The 21,133-nt window shown below is 33.4% G+C and overlaps 1 protein-coding gene across 1 annotated transcript; it reads left to right on the forward strand.

The window, feature by feature from the left end:
- Positions 1-973: 973 nt before the first annotated feature.
- Positions 974-19,811, forward strand: LOC127855246 (carboxypeptidase B-like). The gene is made up of 11 exons (XM_052390670.1): positions 974-1,026; positions 8,478-8,564; positions 9,160-9,235; positions 9,531-9,752; positions 10,006-10,107; positions 15,721-15,825; positions 16,611-16,727; positions 17,589-17,673; positions 18,007-18,209; positions 18,544-18,628; positions 18,944-19,811. Exons 2-11 carry the CDS (start codon positions 8,491-8,493, stop codon positions 19,126-19,128), a joined length of 1,254 nt encoding a protein of 417 aa, XP_052246630.1. The 5' UTR covers positions 974-1,026; positions 8,478-8,490; the 3' UTR covers positions 19,129-19,811.
- Positions 19,812-21,133: the final 1,322 nt, after the last annotated feature.

A 21,133-nucleotide genomic window follows, 5' to 3' on the forward strand; every position in this document is an offset into this window, starting at 1 on the left:
CGAGAAATAGTACTCAACAATTCAATGAACAAGCAGCGCAACAATACTTTATATCGCTATATGCCTCGATTTATATTTATTCAACAGTCCGAATGTTACATACTCATAAAGAAAACGTAGATGATTTTGTTAGAACTTAAATTCTTGTTTCACTAAATAATATGACTCCAAGGTTGAAAACAGATCGGGCACTGATAAACTCAGTATCCAGTGTCATCATGTATATTTCTATGGACTATGTGCGTTTTCTGTAATTAATCTAAAATTGCTTTTTGTGATTATTCTTGAGCGATCGATTTGCGTACTTCATGAATTATTGACCGAGAAAATTGTGGAGATCCAATAGAATATCTTAACTGATTTATTGTGCCAAACAAAAAATGTATTTAGGCCGTTGAAATTTGACACCATTACAATGCTTTCAACTTAAAGGGGCCTTTTCACAGATTTTGGCATGTTTTGAAGTTTGTCATTAAATGCTTTATATGGATAAATTTCAACATTGGATATAAAAAGCTCCAGTAAAAAATCAAGAATAAAATTTAAAAAAAAGAACAAAAATGTAACCCTCAGCAGGGCTCGAAACACTGACACCTGGAGTCCTGGAGTAAAAAGTATACGACTTAGACCACTCGGCCATCCTTCCGGATACAATGACGATGTATTTTATACTTTATGTAAGCAATCCTCGAAGTTTCACAAAATATAACGACAACAACAAAACTCTCCAAATTATTAATTCGTTACGCGTTGCAACGCTTTATAATTTTCGGGTTTTTAAATCGTCAAAATATGCATATAATGGATATTTTAGAGCATGGTAAATGTTCAGTATTACTGTTTCTTCACAAATATCATAACTAAAACGAAAATTTGCGAATCTGAAACATTTTTTTTTCAATTTTGTCAATTAACCCAAACGTGGAAAGGCCCCTTTAATGTGCTTTCCTGCGCATTCAACTACCAAACATATCAATACAAATCAGGAAGCAATAAAGCCTTTCAAGTTGCAGTGCATGAAATTCTGTAAGTATATTCTTTTGATTGAATAACATAAGTACAAACAATGCACTTTATACTTTACATATTGATTTTTATGCTTGGTGAATATTGTGGAAATCACGTTTATCACTGCTTAACATTTGGACATTTGTGTTTTCGTTTCATTATTGAATAAACGCGGAAGTTTAGGTAGCTATCTTAAAGGGATCTTTTCACGCTTTGGTAAATTGACAAAATTGAAAAAAGTCGTTTCAGATTCGCAAACTTTCGTTTTAGTTATGATATTTGTGAGGAAACAGTAATACTGAACATTTACCATGGTCTAATATAGCCATTATATGCATCTTTTGACGATTTTAAAACCTAAAAATTATAAAGCGTTGCAACGCGAAACGTTTGAATAATTTGGAGAGTTCTGTTTTTGTCGTTAAATTTTGTGAAACTACGAAGATTGCTTATATAAGGTATAAAATACGTCAAGGAAGTGTACTCGGCGGAATAGCTCAGTTGGTTAAAGCGTTTTTACTTCAGGACTCTGGCAGGACTCCAGGGGTCACTGGTTCGAAACCTGGTCCGGGCAATATTCTTTTCCTTTTTTTAATGTTATTCTTGATTTTTTACTGGAGCTTTTACGATCCCATGTTTACATTTATCGATATAAAGCATTTAATGAATAAGTTTAAAAATGCCAAAATCTGTGAAAAGGCACCTTTAAGAGGTTTAAAACTGTATAAGCATTGAAACTAGAGGTAAGTTTTACACAATTATTTCAAAGTTAATCATGTGTTCAGATGATCTAACTTTCATTCTTAGAATAGACAATCACGTTCATTAAAAAAAATGTATAACTGTTATAATATATATGCCAATACTATGATGGTATTGTAGCATACAGCGGATTATTTTGGAAATTTGTTATTGAAATCGTATTTAAATATGACACTTAATCATGCAATACAATATTATTTACTTACACAATGGCTTGAGATCACGCACAATCCCCCACCCATCCCCCACACCCCCACCCCAGAGAATATATTTCGAAGCCAGTGGTGCTGACTTTATCTGACTTCGTGAAAAATAGAAGAATACTCATTTTTAAATCACTAAGCAAGGTAATATTCTGACCGCTTATTTTCAAATTAGGTCAGTAGCTTTTTATATTAAGTTTGTGATTTTAATTAACTGCACATAATGAAAAATAAGTCATAATAAAATGCAGAATTTTTTTCCAGTTTTTAAATTACGTAATATAATTTCGTACATAGATATTTAGTGACCAATACAAATTTACTGACCCTTCAGTTCAGCAAATAACAGGCTAGCTAAAAATATACATTATGTTTAATGTGTATTTTGTTTTTGTTACTTTGCCGTGAGAACAATTTGCTTTGTAGTTGTTGTTTTTTCTGTTGTGTTTATACTTTCCGCTGATATGAAACAGGGAGGAATACCATAATTAAATCATATCGACATATTGATATTTTCGAGTGTGACTTGCTTCTTTTTTGATCTACTTACTTAAGTGGTTAAACTTAATAATAATATATGTATGTTGTGTTTGTTCTTGAAATATATTTAAATGATTATGATATAAGATGTCACATGAGCAAAAATCCATTTGTATTATTCTATAAACAGCAGAATATGTAATATGCATTTTTAATATATTACATAAGGGAATACCCCTCGTGAGCATTTTTTAAACATAACATAAACGATTTGATTTATTTGGATTAATGATATATGAAGGACACTTAAGAGGTTGCCAAAACGGTGAGGCGAATACAATGTTGGTTTATCTTTGTGTTTTAATAAATCTGTGTTACTACACATGGTTATTGCAAAACTTATGAGAAATATATATAAAAAAAACTGTTGCACAGCATTTCATGTCAAAGCAACTTTTGTGTTTAAAAACCTATCTCGGTTTCCACTATCGTGTTGAACACTAAAGATGCGTAACCTTTGGAACGCACTTGTGCGCGTACCTGACGTTGGTATTAAACACTTTGGCGCGTGGTTTTCCGTTGTCAACGATCATAAAATACAACAGGATTTCAAAAGTGCATAATTTTGATCCTCCTACGCATATATTGTTTTCCTCCTCAGAACCACCCTCAATAACAATTGTATGAGAAGTCATCATCAATCATCATATAATCACTATCATAATCGCCATCGTCGTTGTTCATATCGTCGTCGTCATAATCGTAGTTATCAGTAGGAGCATCACTAGATCTCAAATTTTACTCTGAACTGTAATTCCACCGTGAGTATTTCTTCAATGCAGGGTTTGAATAAAATTGTAATTTGTTATTTCCACGTATCAAGTAAAAGCATATATGCACCTTTAATTCTATTTTTTCTATTCGTTTGTAATTCAAAATTATTCTTATGTACTATTTTTTTAAACAGCGCGCGACATCTACTGTCTATCATCAACTCTTTGAGAACTGTGATATGTTTGGTGATTTATTAATAAAATGGAGGACTGTGCTTTGTTAAATGATTTAAAACTGTCTTTTTCAAACAAAGGCATGACTTATTCACAAAATACATAACCCTTACAAGTATTAATTTCCTTCGAAAAGCACAACTACACGACAACTGCACAAAAACGATTTGGCAAATTACTGGATGGAACGATGGAGGGCAACTCTGTTACTGATTTCATCCCGCGACTATCCGAAAATGTTCTGCATTAAAACACATGCATGGTTTAAGATGTTTTGCTTGTGAATCGTTAAAGGAAAAACCGCAGTCTTATTCAAGCTCACACAAAGAAATTTCCAACAAACAAGACGCCTCTTTAAAACATAATCGATCAAATAATTATTTTAAAATGTCTGTATCGGTCAGTATAGGTCTTGACAACTAAGATGATCTGTCACGCTACTCATCTGCTGGTCTTGCGATCCGCACACTAAGCAATCGAGTATAACCTCTACAATACATAAATAGCAATCTTGCTACCCTGCGATAATGACCTCTGAGAAAGTCAGCGCTCACAATTGAATAAGAGTATCACTGCACTAGTCAGGTATGAAAGTCTGCGCCTGCAATTTACATAATTGTCATAAAGAGTTTTAACACAAGATATCAAGTTAGATTTAAAACTGATGTGCGATCTAGTGAGAGGTGAAAAGAAAAAAGGTCCACATTTTATAACGTCCCAAAAATGGTTAAAAATTGTTGGAATGTTTAATGTCTAGAACATAAACCCTCATATTACCATAACGATATCGCAGTGGTAAACAAATATGCAATTCAATATGTTGCAAAATCAAACTAGCCATGTGGATTCTATAACGATTTCTAATTCAGTGTCTTTAATATATATTAAAGAAAACGTCTGCACGTACACTATTGCTTAACATTTGAAGTATGACAATATGTATATATGGTATCAACATTTATGATTTCAAATGTCTCAAAATAAACTCATTGTAAAACGTTGACATATAACAATTTTTATCTTCCCCTTCGACCAGTACGGCTAATTGATCCGTTGAAGGTCCAAAACTGGTTTGCCCTGGTTCTCTCTTCAATTGCTTGTCTTTTGCCTTTATATCATTAGCTTTATGATTTGTACAGTAAATGTATCAATAATTAACAAGATTTTAAAAATCATATAAACAAATAACTATTATTTTGACTAATGAAAAATACATGGGGTTGAATGTTTTGCCGTTGAAAAATAAAACTTATTTTTGACAAATGAATGACACAAAAGACATACATATACATTACGTTCAAGGCTTTTCAATTTGTTTCATCTCATCTTATTGTTTTGATCCTGCATTAAAACGTACAAAAATAAGAATGAAGAAAAGTCCAATTAATATTACATCGGAACAAACGAACCTTTGATGCAAAATAATCGAATTATAGAAAAGAATGCGATAATTACTATAATTAAAAATACCCACAAACATTCCCAAAACATGTCAGACAATTTAGAGATACCTTTTTCATTATCGGAAATATGTTTGATGTTAGTATAAAGACAAATGTTGAACTTTGACCTCATCGTACTAAGATAAGCATTCATATATACTGTAGTATGAACCTTTAATTATTAAATATTCCACTGATATATGCTGTTAGTAAGATAAACATGATAACATGAATTGTGTGTTCTTCAATCATCGTCTTGAACAGACATCTTCCTATTTAGTGCAATACAACTGGAGCCTCTTTGTACCACTTGTACTACTTGCGATTTAAGTGGGGACATGCCTTAGATAACTAGATTGATATTACTCAATAGGAATTAAGTTCAACTTAACACTAATACCAATTATTTTTTCAAACATATATAATTGATGTAAAATGCTTGCAGGAATAATATTTAAGGTCTACGACGGAATTTTCTTTTTGTTTTAATGGATTTCTTTGAAAATTATATTTTGTATGATTTTTTGGGGCAACAATGGGTTACAAACATGTGAATATTGTTATTAATTTTCTAACCAAAAACTGGTACCATAAGTAGCATGAACCAGTGATTTGTTTATAACAAAAGTAAGTGATGACAAATCAGTGCAGATATAATATTGAGGGTTTAAAAAACTGGTACAATGAGTAGCATGAACCAATGATTTTTTAAAACATAAGTAATTGATGACAAATAAGTGCAGATATAATATTGAGGGTTTAAGAAAGCATTGTGTTTCATGTTTGAATAGATAACTCTGAAAATTGTATTCTCGTTTTTTGGCAACAAGGGATAGCGAACTTTTAAATAATGTTATTGTTTTAAACCAAAAACTGGCACTATGTTAATACTGGATAAAATTCACCAAATTGAATGTAAAGAAGTGAAACATTTATAATTATATTGTTTATTCTTGAAAATGTATCTCCTCTTTTAACTAAAAATACCTCTTTCGATCAAAAAATTCATACAAATTGATGTTGTTTTTTTATAATTTTCATCAAGCATATAACCTCTTTTTCCTTTTTATTCAGCCCCAAGTTCTTTTCAGCAACCTAAGGGCTTTGTTGACTTCTTTTAATAAATAAAAACATGTTCTACACTTTGGTACATTTCATTAAATGTTTTATGTCTTAACAACACTCAAAGGCAAATAAACTTAGATATAAAGTATTCCTATCAATCTGTTATATTTGTCATCATTTTATCGGAAAACAATTAATGTTTGTTATAACTTTAAAATAAGTCGATGAAGTGTTATTGTTATTGATTAATAAAACCAACATACTGATTAAATGGGAATGTTTTATAAATTATTGGCATTTTATATTACAAGCGTAATCTTTTCCTATATGTTTTTCAAACTATATATCAAATTGACGTTTTTTATAAAATAAAAAAACCATTTATGTAATATAAGTTTTCAAAGAAAAAAATAGTAAAAACAAGTTTGATCAGATATTGGTCATAATTTCCAAGAGTGTCCGATTTGTGGAAATTGATGAAACTTTCGGATAGAAGGATAAACTGAAACATGATTTATTTTTCAATATTTTACGCACTCAATTTGAGCCTTAAGGCGTAGTAATAAGCATTTTTAGACAGTTTTCCTACCAAAATCAATGACATATTACTTGTTATTAATTTGTGTATTGATATACAACAATTTTGTGGTATAATATTTTGAGAAAACATAAGAATATTAACGAAAACTTGTCTGCTGAAATTGTCCACGTGGTTACGGAAATTACCGATCGTCGGCTTCCGAAAATCAAAATATCGCGGTTTCCGCAAAACACGATGGTTGCGCCCAAAGATTTTGGTGTTACTTACTAGGGCTGGTTGATAAATGAATGATTTTGATTCTCATTTAATAAATTGGTGATTTCAAGGCTGATATACTTGAAATATGAAAGCTATTCTGTCGTTTTACATATGTCTGTCGATACACCTGTACAACCGGTAATTTCCGTAATCGCTCGTTAAATTGAAACAGACACATTTTTGAATCAGAGTTCTAATGACTTCCACACATATTCTTCTATTTTCTTGTTGTATACTAATACATGAATGATTCATAATATTTCATTATTTCAGCAGGGAACACTGTCTATAACCGCGATAAACACTTTTTGGTTTACGATATTTATTTTCTGAATAGCTTGCATGCGGCGTGGTATTGAATGTTCTGAAAGATAAATATCTCGACTTTCTATTTTGAATGATTTCGAACTGATCAGAAAAGAGCTTTTAAACGTTATTTATAAAGTGCCAATTTTTGTTTACTGCCGATTTGTGACAACACGAGTTGCCTCCCTTGCTGGTTCATGCTTTATTAACCAACAAAAAACTGATTTTCAAAAGCGTTAATATTATCATGATTGGCACTAGTTGCAAAACGACTGTTGTTCTGGAAAAACTAATACTGTAAATACATTTTGCAGATCTTATTGGTTTCCTTACTTAGATTATTTTAACTGTATAACCTCTTAAAGTTATCGAGTTTAAACATATGCTGTATCGCGTGCACATGCCTGTCAACATAAATATTTCAAACGTAACGATCCACTAACTTCTTATCGGTCTTCCAGGTGTAAAATTACAGTTGTAATGTATTACGGGATTAACTCAAACACCGGTAAGATCAATTTTGATTTAATGCAAATTTAGAGTATTCGTAAACTTTCAGTATTTACGGTACATGTATAATGCAAAATAAACCACACAAACGAATTCCTTGTTGCTATAGAATCAATTCTTGTGATATACCGATTTTGTTAATTATTTCTTTTTCAGTTTGTATGTATTTCTATTAAAACGCTTTAATTTGTCCGTGTGAGTAAATCCGTAAACTTTCAGTTTTTAAGGTACATGTATGATGCAAAATAAACCACACAAACGAATTCCTTGTTGCTATAGAATCAATTTTTGTCATATACAGTTTTTTAACTATTTATCTTTCAGTTTGTATGTTTTTCTATTGAAACGCTTCAATTTGTCCGTGTGAATAAATCTGAAAAGCTTGTCGGTCCTGGACTGAGTTAACTAAAAATAAATTATACATATACTGTAACATATGTTTATACTTTATTGTTGTTTTAATGCTTTCTTTAATCATTTGTTGCAGTCACGATTTTTTTTTCGTCTTTCTAAATTTGTTTTCAATATTTAACAAAGTATTTTTACGGTTAATTCTTCGGTATATCTTTAAAAAAAACTTTTTATTATACAAATGTAGTAAATGTCATTTGGTTTCGTTATGTCGATGAATCTTTTAGTAACATTGTGCTTCTAGTACATAAAATTTTATGTTTGTATCTGGTTTGAATTTTATCAATTTAAATTTGGTTATAACTATCCGTGAACATCGACTTGAAAGCACAGATAGTACATAACGATCGTTGACGTATGGAACTAATACCGATTAAAAAATACATGATACCGAACCATCGTATCAACGGGTACGGATATCAGGACATATAAGATTAAAAACCTATATAAAGCCACTTTATTTGTATAATCCATTTATGATTAGTTGGTCTAACAAAATGAGAAGAGGTCTTGCTTGTATCGCCTTGTTGGGTTTGCTGGCTTTCGTTTCGACACATGGGCCTCTGGCAGGGTAAGTAAACATTTATTTCGGATTTGTATTCATTATATTATATATATCATTTAATAAGACGATGTTTAATGTATTAAAGTATGTTTCATAATAACACTCGTAAAACGCATCATCTTAACTACATCCAACTAACCAATGGTTACTTTTGTAGTATTTTAGCGATTTCTCTGTGTGAAATTACTCATATTTATACCGAAGCTTAAGAGTGTGGTGTTGTGCCGCACAAAAAGGCACTAAAAGAACAAGTGATGTCTCTGGAACTGGCATACTTCTGTATCTATCCCCCGTTACGCAAATCCTCCTCCAGAGTAGGCCATCGGGCGCTAAAAGACAATGGGTAGTCTATGATAAACGGGAATATCTTGTATTATCCCCCATAACCTAAATCCACGTGGGACGATGACCAACTTGGAACTTACAGACTTAGTGTAGTCTCTGGTATTGGGCATATTTGTATCTATGTCCAGTAACGCAACTGCTCCTTGGACGATTGCCATCGGGGCACTACTATACACATATTAGTATCTGGAATGGGGAAGCCTTTAAGAGTGTTATTAGCCATAGATCTTGTCATAATGTTTATTCCCCATTGCAGGCTTTCCGTGGTACGTGTGGTTCCAGAGACCAAGCTAAAGCTAACCCTTCTACAGAGATTGTTAGCACAACGCCAGGTCAGTACATCTGTTCAGAGACTGATCTGGTATTGGGAGTCAGTTTCGCTCCTCAAATGATTTAAAACTAGATGTTAGAGGACATGACATACATGAGTTTGGTTATTTTAAAAACCAAAATGTTTTTTCGAAAGTATTCACTTAACCGATTATTGTACTTAAAACATAATAATATATAAAGCCTGATTGAGTTTATGTTTGGAATCAAACAAGCTACGCTAAGCGTATGAAAGACAACAATAACATCTAGAAAAATTTACCATGAAAATAACGAATGCATTTAAATTAATCTCAGAGTCTCGACATATGGAAAGAACCAGCGTGCGTTTCATGCGCGGTCGACATTCGTCTTACACCGCTGGAGTCCGATGATGTCACTTCGGCTTTGAAAGAGCACGGTTTTAAGCCTACAATCCTTATCGATGACGTCCAGCTGTTGCTCGATTATCAGCGAAATCAACTTTTCAAGCGACGGTCAGCGGAATTCGACTATGGCCAATATCACACTCTAGACGAGGTAAACATGTTTTTGTCTATATAAAACAATGGATATTCCTTGCTATGGTTAATTAATAAGTGACATTTTATCTGGGGCAATTACGTTCGTCATCATGCTGATTATCACTCACTCACTCACTCACTCGCTCACTAACGCTTTAGTCACTCACTCAAAAAATCGCTCACGCTTTTCACTCTGACAAACACAAACTCATTTGACTAACTATCTCACTCACTTATTCACCCACTCATTTACTCATTCGCGATAACAGATCAACGACTGGATTCTGAACAAGACGAACGTGTACAAGTCTTTAACGTTGCTCTTCAACATCACCAAGTCCTACGAAGGCAGGATGATGACTGGACTCAAGGTTTGTGCTCATTTACTCATATCATGTGAAATGTTTGTAACTAGTAAAAAAAATACTTCACTTTAATGCACTTTTAACGCAACCCTTAAATTGCTCAGTATTTATCTAAATGTTGTAATAATATGCACCGAAATTAAATATGTATGTGTCATAAAGTACTTTTATTCAAAGTTTTATTCTACAGGCTGGTTGACCCGTATGACAATCTGTCTGCATTTCGTCCGTCATATATAAACGTCATGTAATTACTCCATTAGTAGAAATATAAATAGTTGTATCTCATCATAGAAAGCTTTTCAGATGACTTGTGTGTGTATCGTGGCATGTCCGCAGTGAATATTTTACATTGTGAAAACTCAAGAAGCTACAGTTTTGTCTTCTCTTCTTGGAATTTGGTATGTTCCTTTAAAAACACTACTGTTGGAGAGTTGGTCAGGATTCTTGTCTTTTTTAATTGACACATCGTTAACAATCAAGAAATCACATTTTTGCCCGAGTATCATGTAACAAGCTCAGTTTTTTTTATTTTTACATTATCATTAATTTATCAGGAAATTTTACACATTTTCCGATAAAATACTTGGCTGCCATTTGTTGATGCAGTTTTCCTGGTATGACATGAGAGTATGTGTATCAGACTTAATTTTCATGATTTTAAAACGGTTGACCAACCAGGTGCTGTCTTCTTTTCCTAATTATCAAACTTGAACAGTTTATGTGTTGCAATAATATCACTGCCCACGTAATATCTGTGTCAGAACGGGAGACGAAAGCTTCATCAGTTGGCGTATTAATTACACGATAATCACAAACATGGATGAGATAGATTTTCTTTAGGTAAGCACACCAGGGCAATTGGCACACTTGTTTATTTCTGCAATTGTTTTTTTTTATTTAAAACGTATGATTTTGCATAAAATCATTACCACATAATTACTAGTCAGAGGTAATTATCAATATTACATATTTGATTTTGTCTATGCCGAACCATAAAACAGATTATGTGACGTCAGAGATCATCCTCCCCACCATGCCACCGTGCAAACGAATGATGTTGCTTCTTATGCTTCGGGATTTTTACAACTTTTTAATTTCGTTAGCAGTTATTACATAAAGGGTTAGCACTAACTTGTTTAAATTGGAACCACGGTAACAATATTATAAACTTGTCTCGAAATTTACTAATGAAAAGGGAGGTGGAAATTTGAACTATTCTACTTCTCCGACTTAACCGTATTTAATTCTAAAGACCAAGACAACGTGACAATAAACAACGGTTAGGTCGACCGTCCAAAACCTTCCAAAGTTTTGTTTTTTTTTCAAAGCAATCTTATATGGTAACAAATTGTCCAGCAAAATATTTGGTATTATTTTTTGCATCAGATATCTCATTCATCATATATTTGAACGATATTTATCAGAGAATAAAAAACAATAAGACTCGTAACTTTTTAGACAAACTTTAGTTTTTAACGCGAAAAAGTCATGCTAAACATATAGCATTTCTGGAACGCACATGAAGTAAACCAGGGGTTTCTGGAACTGATTCGTAACTGCTATACATGTGTTATTACTGATCAGTGTCCATTAATTGATTGCTGGAACATAAGTACAAATAAAGTGCAGAGACAGAATAGACTTTACTTTCAATTAATTAAGAAAATTAGATGGAATACGAGTTTGGTCAAGTGAGAAGGTGCCACATCCGTCACAAAACCAATGTGATTTTCGTTAGTCGTCTTAGAACGAAATCTCATAATGGGCATGAGATTATAGGGAAAGCAAGTTGAAATTAATGCATTATTGTCAATAACATGAATTTTGAAGCTTCTGCATGACAGATATATAGAAACATTGTTACAACAAGAGGAATTGGTGTCAGCCAGAAATGTTCTCTTTGAGTAATCAGTATATGCTACTAAATCTAAAAATGTAAATGCGTATTTTCGAGATTAACCTTCCTGTGGGAAAGTGGGAGAGTGTGGGGCACAAGTCAGTCGCAGGCATTATGCGTTATAGTGAACTGAAATCCAAACATTGAAAGGGCGATCATTCTTATTTCATTCATTCGTTTGTTCGTTCGAGCGTCTGTCCGTCCTTTCCATTCTTCCGTCTTTCTCTCCTTCATTCAGTCACTAATGTATTCATTATTTCATGCATTCATCTATTTTCTCATTCAAAAAGACCTCTATGTTAACCAGTGTCAATACAAACGCATGAATGAAAAACAGGTTACTGTCTGATCTTTTTGTAATATATCAGACAAGGCTTAGAATTATACAACGACGAGGCTTGCCGAGCCTTTATTTTAATCGTGCCGAGCCTGATATATTACAAAAAGATAAGGCAGTAACCTGTGTTTTTGTTTATTATACCTCTACGTACCCAATTTTAAAGAAATAATGAAACAATCGCTAAAATGCTGCATTTTTAGCGAAAAAGAATATGCCGTTTGTCGTTTGACGTGTTAATAATGACGTCATGAGCACGCGCGCTTAATATTTGTAAAAAAAAATGGTTTGTTGCTGATTGTGTTGCATTTTGTGTTTAAATATATTATATCTTGGTTTCAAGTTGTTTGTTTTGTTGAATCTGATTCGATTTTACTAAAAATGATTACTTTATAGTTGATTCCGAGTATTATGACCATCCTTCACACATGACTGATATAAGGACTTCCTGTTGACCATGATATAAAAAATATATCAGGCAACGTTATATCAGGCATATATCAATGCGGTGGTATGATAAAAAAAAACATTTACAGATGAGGTAATTACGTGATGGTCATGATGGCGAAGTTCATGTCGAGACATGTATTTTTCGCCTTTTTATACCCTTTTGAACTGTTTGAGATGCCGCTAACTTTCCATTCATATCGGCAAGAAAGTTATGAGCCTTTATTTTGTATTAATATTCTCTCTTTATCTAGACTTCACTCGCATCGAAATGTCTTAGCGGGATCACAAAATTGCAGCTTCTAAGAAAATCCTTGACTATCACGTGATAACTCCCTCTGATTTAGCAAGATAGAAACTGTTTAAAGTTTCTTGATTTCGAAGATTAATACTGTTTGATGTAAAAGTAACATTACCACTCAAATTCAATGAAATTTTCGTTTAATTTTTCGTAAAATAATCGTATGAATTGATATATTCGCGGGAAATTAAAATGAAATTAATTGTTTCACAAATAAATAAAAACGAGCATTTCGTATCTACAAAAATCTATGTAAGCATACCACATCTAGCGTTGAAATTGTGGCTGTTGCTATAAGGAACACTGATTGTTCAGGTGTTTACTTTAGTTTACGAAATACTTTACGAAATTTTCTTTGATTTTGAGCGATATAGAGGCTTTAAAAGTATCGTATGATATAATGGTAAACACATGGGCTTATTTAAAAACGGATCGCTAGAGACGACTGCTTGTGACAACGCCTAAATTAACGAAATCGTAAAGGAAACAGGAGGAAGTAAAACGCCATGCGTAAATGCGTATATGGAATACAAGTTTATGTGACAGAAATATATAAATAAATGCTGTTCGTTCATGAAATGTTTTCGGCAAAAATCGTGCAGTAAATACAAGTTAGCCAATTAGTCGCACGCCGTTTAGTGTAGAGGATTTAGAAACAAATACTTCAGGAAGCAGTTGTGGATAGTCGTTTTCTACTAATTTAGTTTATGGAAAGCTTTTTCTCGAACTATATAAACAAACCATTGTATATTTATGTTTGCATAATCCAAGCACTGTGCATGTTTCAATATAACTGTATAGTGAATGTTTTGTTTCGCTGTATGCACTTACTGATATCGATATACTATATATTAAATCTGATGATGCATGCTAATAAAACATTGGTTTCATAACAAATGAGACGATAATCACCATAATGTTTGTGTGTGGCCTATTAAGTTTCTTTAGTTTCGAATAGCATGCACAAATGATGTTTTTATATTAAAATAAACACTATTAATACTAGCATTACATTTTAATTTGCATGCAAATCTTACATGTTCAGTATAACAGTAAATTCAGAATCAATTTCACAAATAAGCACGATATTAGTCATATAGTCAGTTTTAATTTGTTAATTTATGAATTGAAAAAGCTGTCTATGCACAAATATAAAAGCACAATTTGACACTCTAACATTATCATAATGTCTTGACTATTGGTCATACTATAACACGAAACATATTAAGCTGTCTCAAATCTGTCTCAATCTGCAGATATTGCATGTCAATAACTAAAAAATAGTTACGATGCGCAAGACACAAATCTCAATATATACAGTCTTGAAATGATGCTGCAAAATCTTATGTCCACTGCACCAACTAATAAACATGAAATGCTGTTTGTTTTGTTGAAGTGTTTTTACTTTTTATTATTTTTTCTTCGTTTTGTTTCTTCCCTTTGGACGCGTGCACCATCAGATATATTCAAACGTGTTCTTTGTTATAACAGGTCAATGAAAAGAGTTATAAGAGCATGGTACTACTGAACGTTTACTCTTTATATTCGTTTATAAATATATCACTTGATGTCTCTAAAAGGTGCTTTTAAAGATACTTAAATCACCTCTCTATAATGAACAAAACTGCCACTCCCGGGTAGGTCTGAATAGCTACTGTAAACGATGCAAATGAAATCTACAGAAACAAGAAAACGGACGCTGAATGAACAATCGTGACAAGTACGATGAACGCAAGGCTATTGTCTCTCGAGACTAACGGACGCCAACAACAATGAACACAAATTCTGAATGTGAAAGTGCAAAAAACATTGTATGCATGAAACACCACATTTAAACTGACAACCATTCAAATCAATGTTTCTACAAAAAGAATTAACCAATATTGTTATATTTATACAATTATTTGATTGTATAGTAAGAAAAACTGCTCATTTCGAATTTGAATTACTTGAATAATAATAAAAAATATGTCCGGTTTTAACTGGTATGCTGTTTGCACCAATAATTTGCATAATCATATATGTTGACAACAAAATATGCTAGGCAATATATTTGAAAAATAAAGGATATGAGTCAGTACCTCAAACAAATATGCTGAGCAGCACCATGACTAGAGCTTTGGCAGGAAAGACACTATCTTTCACATCACCTAAAATCATGTCAAGAAAAACTTGTATCGTTACGGTGGATCAAACCAAACAACAGTTATGAGCACGGTGTGAAATGGAAGTTAATTGTAACCGTCATTAAGTTTTATTCCTCAGTCTTATTTCTTGCTATAAGCCTTTCATGGCTATCAGGGTTTTGATTGAGACATAAGAAGTATAAATATTGCATGAGAAGTTCCTTTGAGTGAACTGAAAAAGAACATCTTTTTGCCCAAAAAATCTCTGATTCCAATGTTATATAGAAAATGTTTACAATAGTTATAATAAATAGTTATTTAACACGTATGATTCAATTGCCTAATATACATAAATACCTACATCATTCTGACTGGAAAATTATGCAAAAAAATGTCACATCTAACATATAAACATATATATAATTCATGTAAATATATACTACACCTTATTAGTACAAAGCTTGGATAACATTGATATATTTTTACTACAAATGGTTTTATACAACAGATCAGCACCCCGTCTCAGTTCACCAAGCCCGCGTTCTTCATCATGGGAGGGATTCACGCCCGTGAATGGATCTCTCCGGCCACAGCCATATACATGTTCGGCCAGGTGAGCTCATGTTTTTCGGTGAAGTGAGTCTAAGTTTTTTATCGATGTACATGTCAGTAAGTAAACCAAGCTAAATAATATACAGAACAGTTTGGCCGAGATTCTTTTCACTTGCATAGTACGTTGACAGTGGCAATTGAATGATTGAATATTTGTTTGCATGTCGCCGTCCAAAGGGCCCATAAATAAACAACTGCATCCATGAAAGTGTGTAAGATGATTGCTCTTTGCCATAATTGCTAAATAAGAAAATCATTTTTGTAAATAATGAATGAATAAAAGAATGAAATGCATGTTTACTGATTTAAATCCCTACATGTTGATAGAAAAATGTTACCCCGAGGCCGCTTGTGACTGCAGTGGTTTAATTTTAAAAAAAACAGTGTATAGGACAATATTACAATGATATTTGCACATTTGGAAACTGTGGTTCCATATAACAAATGGTGTTTATATATTAACTTAAAAATATAAGTCTTTATAAATCATGCGACATTGGATGTGGCAAGTTTTTACCCAAGAGGCATGTTTTGAAAAAAAATGTAAAGGACCAGCATACAATTACATACAAATTTGATTTAAGAAAAACAAATGTTCATGTTATTGTGTTTTATTTAGACAGAAACGTAGAGATGGGTCACACTTTTATAATCGGTATGCTGCCAAAATAACGATCCGAGGAGCAATGAGGATGCATATAAATGAACTGTGAATATTATGTGTCTAAGAACGCAGTATTTTGATGAAAGTTAGTTTGGAAAATGTGTATTTTCCGTCTTCTCCAGATGTTGGACCGGTACAAGATCGATTCGGACATCACCAAGATGGTGGACATGTTCGACTGGTATCTACTTCCGATAACTAACCCTGATGGGTACGCTTTCACGTGGACAGGCGACCAGGTAACATATGGCTGTTATGATAATACAATACTGTAATAGTATCAAAGAGAAGTTTAATTTTGAAAAATAATAATGCAAAATTTGTCTTCTATCGAGAGTATCCTGAAAAAAAAATGTGAAAATGCCTTTATTTGTGTTTGTTTTGAAAACGCTTAAGTTAACGCTTGTCGATTTGCTTTTTCAACCGTAATCTCAAATTTGTCAACATCACATTTCTTAAGTATATTATTGGTTTGAAATATGTATAACGTATATATGGCTATGTACGGATTGTATTCGTCAATAAAAATGACATGTCTGACAAGAACAATAATCACGGCATTACACACAATGGTCAACTTGAGTACTGGATAAATTCTCAAACGTGCTAGCTAGCGTCGTCCGATGGAACGTTGTTTTGGATTGATTTCCTGAGAACTCGAAAAATTTATAAATAAGTGAAACTAAATAAAACCAAGAACAATGTATTGAACACACATAAACAGGAACTAGGCTGGAGTCGTTATGATCAATTGATGATATAAACACATATAGAAGATAAATTACAATGCAATGGAGGATGACATAACCTATTATCTATCCAAAAATGCTAATTTCAAGCGGTAATTAGTTAGATTAAATTACATTAATATTACAGGAATATTACAAACCACATACATCTCACGTGTCTGGGTCAAGTTTAACTATACCATTCAACTGCTTGTGCTTTTTTATTGTATATGTACTATAGGAATAGACCGTTATGTGATGTTTAGTGCATACTCGCCATTCTCCGTACTATAAACTGAAGTTCGCGAATGAACGATTGCTGTCTAATGTCGTGTTTAGGCTTTATACAAGCTCATGTTTGGGGCCTTTCAGAACCGGCTTTGGAGGAAGACCCGCTCTAAGCACGGCCTGTGCTACGGCGTCGACCCCAACAGGAACTGGGACATACAGTGGTGTGGTACGGACACCGTTATATAAGCTCTTAAAATACACTCTCCGAATGCAGAACAAGTACAATGACCTTGACCAAACTTAAGGTGACATTCGTTTAAAAAAACAATTGTTGTTAGTTTTTTTCTATTTAGAAATGTTAGTAGAGTTTTTAATACTTAGTTTCGTCGTTGTGATGGTGGGGAATGGGTGGGGTATTCAGTAAACCAGTGATGCATATAATTTCAAATATTAACTTTTTAATGTACTGTGTTTTTTCTATATAGATTTAGCATAATTTAAACTAAACAGCAAGTTGAAAATATGCGTGTGATACATTAAACGCACGTTTGCACATCAGAAACCGAGGGGGCGAGCAAGGACCCATGCTCGGAGACTTACTGCGGCCCATCGGCATTCTCAGAAGTGGAAGTAAAAGGGGTCGCTGCATTCCTGCAAGGGATCAAGGGCTTGAAGGGGTTCATCGACGTCCACAGCTACTCGCAGCTCTGGATGTCGCCCTGGGGGTACACGCGAAATCTGTCCAAGGATTTTCAACAGCAGGTGTAAACACTGATCCAAAAAATAACACGTCCAAACCGCGAATTTTGTGCTTAGTTGTATATACGTTTATATGCGAAAATTGCCCGTATAAAAAGTAACTAAAACTTTCACAGTGCCCAACTTTTTTGCAGTTGTAAACACACGCTCCTGAAAATAACATACCAATATAATAATAACAAGTAACAACTCATTGAAGGTGCTTGCAACTGTAGAAAAAAATCCAGTGTAAGCTTGTTCAATAAACAAAACCAGATTGTTTAAAGGTTTTTCGGTTCCGATGACCTAGATAAAGTAGTAGCATCATTTCAATCTCGGTTTTATGTGGACATTCCAGGACGCAGCCTCTGCGGCCGCCACGGACGCTCTACATAAAGTGTATGGCACCAAATACGCGCATGGAAGTATCGCAAACACCATATGTAAGTACCCATATACTAACTAAATGGTATATGTAATGGAATTCTATAATCAATCATGATAATTTAACTATAATTGAAAGTGTCGGACAATAATCATAGATATATAAAGTTCGAAGTCAATATCATACATTAGTATACTACTTCTAGTCTTTATTGTGAATTCATCGTCTGGTTTTATTCATAATCACATTACGCTATACATCAAGTGTATTCACTATTCAGACAAACAGCTGATAATTTGTAATTGTTTTTGTTCGCGAAAAAGTACAAATTTACAATGTCAATTCAAATACCGTCTATGTCATATACTCGCAGATATCGCGAGTGGGACCAGTACTGACTGGGCCTACGGCAAGATTGACGTCAAGTACGCGTTTGGAGTGGAGCTTCGGGATACGGAAAAGTACGGGTGTTTGCTACCGGAAGACCAGATCATACCATCGGGCATTGAGACCCTGCAGGGGTTAATGGCTCTGGCTAGTTACGTGAAGGATAACTGAGAACCGTGGCGGGAGTTGAAAAGGCTGAAGACGAATCGGGCTTTATGATGCTCAAAACGTTCGCAATTATTTTTAAAAAAGAAAACATCGAGACAACCACTACCGGTGTTGCGAGGGTTAGTTTTAGTTTTAATTGTGTGTGTTAATGCCAAAACGAAACCGCTTGAAATGCATAATGTTTGAGAATGTTCTAATATCGGGCCTTTGCATTATGGCCTCTTTTAACAAGTGACCTGTTTAAGTGCATTCCATTTTGACGTGCTTTGACATTAAAAACTGTTAAGGCTACGTTTAAAAACAATCGGCTCTGCATTGTTGCATTGTTATATACCTGTTATAGTTTAATTGAATCCATTTTCCATTGTCTGTAATGGCATTTAAGCAATCGCAATGGTGAACGCTGTAATAGGAAATTATTATGTGGATACTGAAGTTCGTTTCCCATACCTTTGTCTGATTTTTAGTTGTTCGCTTGTTCTAAATTAATTAAACGTTACAAATGAGTTCACCAATTACTACAGGTATACTAATGACAACAACAAAAATGCTATATAATCGCTAGACATTGAAATTAAGTTTACAATTTACGTTTCTCACCAATGTATTTATATTCAGTTCTCATTACCATTTTCATCATACTTACTATGCTCTCTGAACGTCAAAAAAGTACCATGTCGTTGTTATTTTGTCTAAGTTATCTCTATAAAATTAATAGGATGAGGATGATAAAAATTGCACACAAACACATCTCGACCCGTGCGTTAAAGCACATTCTTTGTAAATTTGAATGGCTTGTGTTGATGTCAAACTTGCGATTAATTTTGAAAAATTAGTTGCATCTTAAATTATGCAATAGCGAACAACTTCAGTGCCTTCAGCGCTTTGATTTTCTACAGCTCAGAATGTTTCAGCCTTGCCATTTTCAATAACAGTTTATCTCTATACTGTCACATGGAATGACTTCGTAAGCACATTTTACCATAGGCGGCATATATTCCCTAAGGTTATTGTGCATTTTTCACAATTAAAATCCTCAACCTATACGTTGTAAGGTTGTAAGTGGCATTTATATCAGGGTTGGCATATTGAACGGCCAACTGAGTATTGACCGGGCCAGCGGTCAATACCCGGCTAAAACCGGTCAATACTGTCAATACTAGTCTTTACTGGCAAATACTGGTCGATTGAATATTAGAGCATGTAAACATCACAAAGGAAGAATTTAAGCTATTCTATATTAAATCAATCATTATTCTGTAATTTTTTATGCCCCCTTTCGAAGAAAAGGGGGTAAATAGTTTTCGCACTGTCCGTCAGTCTGTCAGTCTGTCAGTTTGTCACACTTTTCGTGTCCGCTCTCGTATTCAAATAGTTTTCATCCGATCTTTACCAAACTTAGTCAGAAGTTGTATCTAGACAATATCTAGCTCAAGTTTGAATATGGGTCATGCCGGGTCAAAAACTAGGTCACGGGGTCACTTAGTGCATTTCAATAACTTCTATCAAAGCGTTTATTGGGGGCATATGTCATCCTATGGAGACAGCTCTTGTTTGAGCTATTTTATTGTAAAAAAAAATCTTTAAAGCTGTAAAAAATTACTTCTTTATTATTTATGGAAATGTTCTCAAATACATAAGGACTAAGGCAATATCTTTATCTCAGTGTATCAGATATGTTACTAAAATATTATTACTATTGTAGTTACCATAGTATTTCACTGATCTATTGATATATCTATTTGATAAGCAGATGGACAAACAGAACTCTTTTGTTTTCTATGGTTCTAAATCTGGCCCCTAAGTCTTAATTGGTAATAAAATGCATCCAGTGTTATGTCTCTGATATTGACAATGAAGATAAATCTGCCCTTAGGCTATTTCATATCACTCATACAAAAGGAGATAACTTGCTATTAATTTACTATTTACTTCTAACTTGTTCCTTTCATATTTAAAAGTTCAATTGGTTTTCAAAAGAATAAATAATGAAAGTTCTTGTTTTTGC

The sequence above is a fragment of the Dreissena polymorpha genome, chromosome 13 (genome assembly GCF_020536995.1).
Source record: "Dreissena polymorpha isolate Duluth1 chromosome 13, UMN_Dpol_1.0, whole genome shotgun sequence".
Taxonomy (NCBI): Eukaryota; Metazoa; Mollusca; class Bivalvia; order Myida; family Dreissenidae; genus Dreissena; species Dreissena polymorpha.